General features: G+C 37.6%; 1 protein-coding gene across 1 annotated transcript; it reads right to left on the reverse strand.

Annotated features, from left to right (window-relative positions):
• Nucleotides 1–1,258: 1,258 nt before the first annotated feature.
• Nucleotides 1,259–8,202, reverse strand: LOC107294649 (glutamyl aminopeptidase; the record flags this gene model as incomplete). The annotated part of the gene is given in 5 exon segments (XM_015823900.1): nucleotides 1,259–3,366; nucleotides 5,750–5,831; nucleotides 6,955–7,095; nucleotides 7,828–7,998; nucleotides 8,101–8,202. Coding segments are annotated over 5 exon segments (655 nt in total), but the record flags the coding sequence as incomplete, so codon positions are not given.
• Nucleotides 8,203–8,415: the final 213 nt, after the last annotated feature.

Consider the following 8,415-nt stretch of genomic DNA (forward strand, 5'->3'; position numbering starts at 1 on the left):
TGTTATTTCAGCAAGTTTAGAATAAAAAGTAGTAAGAAATACAATTTTTCTTTGTATTATGTCTGCATGTAAATGTAGCCTTAACTAATCACAATGATCTTTTGATATTGTCAGGTTCTTGACATTTATTGTGATTTCCCAAAGCCAAAAACATGTATACAAAATACGAGTGTAGGGCAGAAATATATGCAGTAATATGATGGATGCTTATTAAAATTACAAAAATGCATGCTGTTGCATCTGTGAAAGTTGTATTTACCTCTATATTGCAAAACATACATACCAAATTATGTATCTCAGAAGAAAAATTGCCCCCAAATGCATAAAATTAGAGGCAGATTTTTTACTGAGAAGTGCAAATGAAATGAAAACATAGAATGAAATAAATTTAAAACTGGGTAGCTAATAAACTGAGTGAGATCAAGTTTCCAGAAGTATTCATGCCTACCCATTCCCCATATTGATTCTAGGTACCCCTGAACATGTGGAGCCGCGCAAGATGAACCACCACAGGAGATAAGCCCATCCTTCTTCCATCATCCTGTGAACCTAACCTGACCCAGTGAAATATAGTTCTAGTGTTCTTGGGCAGCTGATTCCTGGTCTGATAATAATAATAATAATAATAATAATAATAATAATAATAATAATAATAATAATAATAATAATAATAATAATAATAATAATAATAATAATAATAATAATAATAATAATAAAGTTGGAAGGGACCTTGGAGGTCATCGAGTCCAACCCCCTGCTCAGGCAGGAACCCTACACCATTTCGGACAAATGGCTGTCCAGTCTCTTCTTAAAAACTTCCAGTGTTGGAGCATTCACCGCTTCTGGAGGCAGGTGGTTCCATTGGTTAATTGTTCTAACTGTCAGGAAGTTTCTCCTTAGTTCTAGGTTGCTTCTCTCCTTGATCAGTTTCCACCCGTTGCTTCTCGTCCTGCCTTCAGGCGCTTTGGAGAATAGCTTGACTCCCTCTTCTTTGTGGCAGCTATCATATCCCCCCTCGTCCCTCTCTTCATTAAACTAGACATACCCAATTCCAGCAACCGTTCCTTATATGTTTTAGCCTCCAGTCCCCTAATCATCTTTGTTGCTCTTCTCTGTACTCTTTCTAGAGTCTCAGCTTTTGTGGGGCTGATAATTTTGCTACACTACTGATTATTCCAGGGACTGGAAATACAAGCACTCAGGTGTACTACCTTATTCGCATCATCTTTATATAAAAACATAAAAACTACAGATTAAATTATCAATCAATCTTTATTATCAATTAATATTTATTCAGGCATAGACCAACAAATAAAAAAAAAATCACAATGAATTAAAGTAAAAGAGGAAGACGTAACATTCTAAAATATTTTTAAAAATTTTGGAGGAGATACTACAGGGTCCTGCACAAACTACAGATCAATTCTTGGCTGTGGTCTGTGAAGTAAAATAAGATTGATCAGGTAGTAACCGCTTAAGAGTGGTAGAACAACCAGGTTGTTTAGTGAGGAATGGAGATAATTCCTGCGTAGAGGGAACAATATAAAATAACATGTTCCATTGCCTCAACTATTCATCCACCTCAGGGACACAAAGGGATGTTTTGAATCTTCCTTTAGTAATCGCTCTTAGAGGGAGGCATTAAATTTAGTCAAGGATAAGCCTTTCTAAATTTTGGAACCATTATGAAGCTTAGGTGTCTGGCTGGTCAGAACAAATATACAGAATAGCTCAAAAAAAAAAAATTTCTGCGTAGAACTGATGAATCTGATTGCAGCTGTAATAGCCCATTAAGATCAGCTAATGCACAGTCTTTCAGGGTGAGAGCTGCCCATGTAATGCCATAGGGTTGCAATTGAGTAAGTATTGCCAGGAAGAGTGAGAGTCATGATTAAAGGGGCCAAGTCAGCAGGGGAAAAAAGTAAGTTTGAGCTGAAAGTTTTCTACTTTAAGTAGGCCAGCTTCACGGCAAAACACCCCATTTGGAAAGAAGCAAGGTGCTTGAAAAATAGATCTCAGAAGTTTGAACTGAACTCTTTCAAGAGAAAGAAATAACCTGTAGGTGCCCCACAGCTGGGCTCAGATCTTAGCTGAGAAAACATTAGTTCCTGCAGGTACATTTGAACTCCTTTGGAGAAGTGGAAAGATTGTGAAGTCGATGCTTTTTTGTGGACTTAAGCTGATACAATGGGACTTAAAGCTGGCGTGGAATTTATGGTTGCCTGTCCCATGGAAAACAATATCCAGACATTTCAAGGTCTTAATTTGCTCTATTGAATGATTGTTTGGTGTCAGACATGTGCCTTGGTTTTGGAGTAATTAATTTCTAGATGTTTTTCTCAGCAGTGCTCAGTTACTATATAAAGTGCCCATTTCAGAAAGGTTAAATTATTTGTTTATAAAATAGTATCATAGCCTTTTTTATTGTTAAAATCCAATCTCAAATGGCTGAAAATTTTCAAGATTGCCTAAATGTGTGAGAGAACTTAGTGTTTGCATATAAGATTATATGATACATGGAGGTGAGAGCTGGATATTAAAAAAAAATGTACCGATACTATAACATAAGGCCAGACTGCATGTCCATCAATTGCCATAGATGTAGTCATTATTAAAGCTATGCGTTTCTCAAAGTCACTTTAGAACAATAACTTTAATCTGTCTGTCTGTCTGTCTGTCTGTCTGTCTGTCTGTCTCTCTCTCTCTCTCTCAAAATTTTGTGATTACCTCCTCCCCCCGCCAAAATTGGGTTAGTGCTTTTCTTTCTTAGGAGAATATATATATTTTCTGAATAGAGGCAAAGCCCTCCCTTTGGAATGGATTCTATGAAGTTTTATTTGGAAGGACCTCCTGAACACATGGAATAATAAATATTTTTGTATAAAAGATTCATTTTCAGAGTGGCGAATATGTGGTTAAGTACAAACATCAGTAATGCTCATAAAGGTAATGAGATCCTATGTTTATGCAAATGATAATTTTACATTTTGTCCAATTGAAATGAGAAAAAATGTTCTAGGAGATTAGAAACATTTATAGGAACATTTAAGAATGACTGGCTGGCTAGTTTCAATATATATTTCAATAAATTAATGTATTTCAAAGTTGACATATCTGTCAAAATCTAAATGTAGTATTTTGCAAATTACCATGTTGGTAAGATTTAAAAAAAGAATCCTAAGAATTTTCATGGGGACTGAGACTCAATTATACAAAGTTTGGCTGCTCTGTATTTTCAAGCCAGGTTGCTACATCATCTCGGTATTGTTTTAGCCATTCGATGTTGCTCTTTGTAGTTTCCAAAGCTTGCTTTCTTGAGGCTTCCCCTGCGCCAGCATCAGGATATCTCTCAAAGAAATTTTCCATCTTAAGAAGATAAAACATGTGCAAATATTAATGACATAGAACTGGTTTCTCAGAAGACTAAACACTTTCGTGTATCTCCAGTTTGCAGAATTTTTCATATATCTACAAGTCAGTATTTAATTATCAAATATACTTTGTAAACAGGTTTTGAGCTCTGATATACCTGGTTGGGTTGTTATGCATCTAGTCTAATTCTATACGTTGGATTTGGAATGAAGCCAGAATTCTGAAGATCAGAGTAATTCAAAACAGGTTATAATTTACATGATATAGAGCAGTGGTGGCAAACCTATGGCACGGGTGCCAGAGGCGGCACTCAGAGCCCTCTCTGTGGGCACGCGCATCATCGCCCCAGTCCTAGGCCTTCAGCTGGGTTTTATAAAACCTTTTCGCTTTAGGCCTCCGCCGCTGTGTGCAACAATAACAAAAAAAAGGTTCAATCAGTCAATTTCAACTTCTCATGGGAAAAAAAAAGTTCTTGCAAAGTTGGAATTGATTGATTGAACTTTTTAGTCCCACCCAGTCTGCCGTTACCACTGCAGTCATGCCCACCCAATTGGCCACACCTACCCAATGGGCACACCCACCCAATGGGCCACACCCACCCAGCACTTGACGATGCATAAGTGGGTTTGGGGTTGCAGTTTGGGCACTCGGTCTCTAAAAGGTTCGCCATCACTGATATAGAGTGAACAATTTTATCACGCCTCATTTTGATTTTAAACTCCTGATTTGTTGTACTAGAATTTTGGTCTCACGGTCGTCATGGTAAAATGTTCTGGTTGAAAGAAATACCATGATTGGGAGAAGGAGGAGACTGCATTTACTGACCAACAAGTATAGCCTTAACTCAAAGTGACCCTTCTAATCACTCTGGTTTAAGTGACTCATGTCAACATATCAGCAGAAATCTGGAGAATTCCTGAAGCCAAAGACAGCTTCTGTTTTACTATCCACACCACCTGATTTTTACTAGACTTTCACCCTTACACATTGTTTGGCAGTGTTTGATCTGTTGTCTTAACTAGCTGATAGGAAAAGACCAATGAGCCAATCTTTTAGATTTCTGATGATTTTGATGCAAAAGGTGTGCATTATCAAAGGTTACCATCATTAACTCCTCTTTTTACAGTCTGCCATCTAGCTGTTTTAATTTTTTCAAAGATGTTCTTCACGAAAGTGTCGTTTTTTCTGCAAAATCATTTGCCCCCAAAGCAAGGACCTTATAGAACTTTTTTTAAGTAGCAAAACTTGAAAGTCCTTGAATTGATTTCTAAATTTGGCATGACTCATCTCATTGTAGTGGTCTAGCTTGTCTATAATTTATATTTTGTTCTGATTCTTTTTTTTTATGATAATGTGTTTGAACCAGGAAATGTCCCAGAGCAGATAGACCATTCACAGACTATTCAAGTTTACATCAATGGTGACACATTTCATGTTACATTATTAGGGAAGGGCTAACTATGCATTCTGCAAGCATTCTTGGTTATAACTTCCCATATTTCTTTTCTTCCTTAAGAACAATGAGTGAGTTGCTTGGTTTGGATTGTGATAGTATTGGGATATGTATAGGTCCAACTCTTTGTTTCCATATACAGCTTCAATCTAAATTACTCCTAACCTTAAACTGAGTCATACCACTTTTAGAAACTATTTACAGGAGAACTAGAAAGAGTGGAAAAGAACAAGACCTTCTGACAATTGGGGAAAACAAACAGATACATGAGCTAGGTGACCATATAAGACCTGTGAATAAACACATTTAGGATGGATTAGGAAACTTTATTGCCAGCAAGGACTGCAATTTCTTATTTCTTTTTTATTAACTTTTGAGGGCTGCAACAAACTTGAGGCTTGGGGCTGGATATGAATTTTCCCCTTGATTTGTTATTGTTTTAGTTTACTTTGTTTTGTTTTGTGGAGGGAGGGGGTTATAGTTGATTGACTTATATTGTAGAGGCAGTCCTTTGGGGAACTGTGGCCTTCTGTGCTAGCTTTGAGCTGAAATGTACTACTGTATGTATTGTACTGTAGTATTTAGTGTGCCATCAAAAAGTGATAGGAGCAATATTCCTATTAGATTTCCATTCCCATGTTCATGTTCTGGTTTTATCATTTTAGTTAATGCTTACATACATGCCCATTAAAACTGCTTTTGAAGTGCCAGGAGAATATACAGGCCCCCAAAGACTATAACATCAAAACTAGGCAAATTTGTATTGGTTGCCTAGTGCCACAATCAAGAAATCTCTCTCCCCTATCAACATCCATTTCATTAAATAGGTGCACCTAGAAGAGGAAATGGGGAAGAGTATCTTGGCATTTTTCATATCAAGAAAATTGGACAGCTGAGCAGTAGATAACCAGGTTGTGTCCTTACCTGCCAAAGCTGGAGCTCTGTGTTAAATGTTCCTGATATTCTTGATATTAGGCGTCCAAGGTTTCTATCGTTAAGAGTGTATCTGTGAAAAAAACCACATTCATATTTATGTATGCTAAACATGGTGGCTACTACATATTGGTTTTCAAGATAAAATAATGGAAATAGAATCACCATCATCATCATCATCTCTACAGCTAATGGCCACTTGATAGGGATTGAACCTAATTGGGATCCTATACGCTCAAGGAAATAGACACATTAATTTCCCATCCCTATGTTCCTGACTATGTAGGAAATTGAAACTGATTCCTTCCTCAGAGTAATCTGTCAGCAAAACAATGTCATGCTTACTCTTTGTGTTGATTGGAGAGAACCTGCTATTAAACAAGCCTCCCTGGAGTTCCATAACCTAGCACAGGACATTCCAGAAGACATTTTGTCAAGCCTCAAAATTTGAAGGCAGCCCTGGTACTTGTTCAGGCAGACTTTAAATGCTATGAAGTAAATCTTAGTAAAACTATCAGCATTGTCTAGATCAGGGGTAGGCAACCTTGGCTCTTTTATGACTGGTGGACTTCAACTCCCAGAATTCCTGAGCCAGCCATGCTGGCTCAGGAATTCTGGGAGGTTGCCTACCCCTGCTCTAGATACAAACTAGCTCTTGGCTTGATCCTGCTTTGATTGACCTTTTCTGTCCTTTGTTTCAATTCACATTTCACATTTCACATTTCTATAGACCATCAAAGCAGGAGAGTCCAGAGGCTATTCCAATCACAGAAATAAGCATATTCTTTTTTTTTAACCCAGAATCTGAATAGGGGACATATGACCTATGGACATGTTCAATTCCCTTTTCCAGCATGGCTCACCAGCAATATCAGGCCCTGGAGATTTGAGACTCTTCCAGCTTCATCTGCAGGCATGCATTTGGTTCTTGCTCATGTGATGTGACAAGGGGTACCAAATGTCTTGAGAAAGTGCTGCATAAATATTATTTCTAAATTTATTATGCAAACAACAATCTAAAGGTGTGCTGTTTTCATAAAACAGAAAACAACAGCAAGAAGGAAACTTATCTTCCAGCTTTGATAGCACTTGGAGATGTTAAAATTCAATATTCTTATATTTAGGTGCTTTTTTCCCCAACAAAAATCAAGGTGGCTTCATAAAGAGAATGAACTGTCTAGGGACCCAGCACTTACCGTTTGACCAAATACTCCCAGTTGAGGCGTACCCAGTCCCAAGCCATTGTTTTGCCATAGCTATTAAAGGAGATGTATCTCAAGACAGTGAACACATCTTGACTTCTTATGAGAGTTGTATTTTTGATGCAATGTAGGAATCTAGAAACAAAACAAGCAATTATATCTGATGATTAGCACTTCTTTAGGATTGCATAGAAAATGAGATTTAAACTGCTTTTCTCAACCTAATTTACATGAAATAAGAAACCTAAAAAAACCTTGGAATTCTCCAGACATCAATCAAGAAAGATGAAAGGAGCATGTTGAGTACGAAGCTTTAGATTAGACCTCGATAGATTTCTGAATTAAATATGGCATTGGCTATGATTCAGGCACTGTCTAAGTCACTTGGGCTTCTTGGTTACTTGAACAAAGCACATCTAGCACTCCCTTTCAGTTCCAGTTTGCAAGATTGGTAGGTCAGATTAGCTTATGGTGCTTTGGGGAAGTTGTCCATTATTTTGCTTGTGAATTAAAGAATTCCCTGATCAATTTCAAGGAACTTTGCAGTTCATGGGCAGCAAAACACAGTCGTTGAAAACTACTGCTTTAGACAACCCTGTGTATATGAAACCATAGCCCATGGCCCCGGTGTAAACATTAGTGAAAGGATGTTAGAAAGATAGCATCATATCTATTGGGAAATTAATCACTGATTCTTTTAAGAACCACTTGCTTCCTGCTTTAATGCCTACTAATGCCTACTAAGAATGCTCAGAACCTCTGCTTCATGTTCCTCCACCAATCCTTTTTTGTTGTTTTGAGAACCAGGATTTAAGAACAGCAAATGAATACTTCTAATATAGAAAGTTAAAGATAATTTCAAGAAACCTGTTCAGCAGAGTTATGTTTTTCACTGATGCCAGGCCGTAGAGTAGCTTCTCCTTTTCTTGAGCTAATGTTGCAGTTCTGTATTTCTCAAACATATAATTCCAGGCTTGCTCATCACCTGAGTTCTGCATCCCAAAACGGTACACCAGGAGACGAAGATTTACATCTAGACTAACATGGAAGAGAATGATATTATTAGCGAAAGAGGCCTATCTTCCATTTCACTTTGCCTTTGGACACCTTCTGCATCTGCACCTAAACATGCATAGTCACCTTATTCCACTCGTCCAATTCTTAAACAACAAAAAGGCATTCCCCAAAGCTTCTGGGTCCTCCATATTGCATGCAAATTCCAAAACAGTTGTACGAAGGAGACTGGAGAAGAGGACAAAGGAAAACTATGTTTTATTTGCTTGAAATATGCTGTAGTTTACATATTAAACTATACATATGTATACATATTAAACCTACACACATTCAAGCCTCAAGCAGCCATGCTATGGGACACATGGCAATCCATTTCTGAAAACGAGGGGGGTCTGAAAAGCGGGGGTGGAGTATAAGATAGGAATTGTTGTAGGAGGGGGG

Source organism: Protobothrops mucrosquamatus, unplaced genomic scaffold, assembly GCF_001527695.2.
Source record: "Protobothrops mucrosquamatus isolate PMUCROS unplaced genomic scaffold, P.Mucros_1.0 scaffold2040, whole genome shotgun sequence".
NCBI classification, from domain to species: domain Eukaryota; kingdom Metazoa; phylum Chordata; class Lepidosauria; order Squamata; family Viperidae; genus Protobothrops; species Protobothrops mucrosquamatus.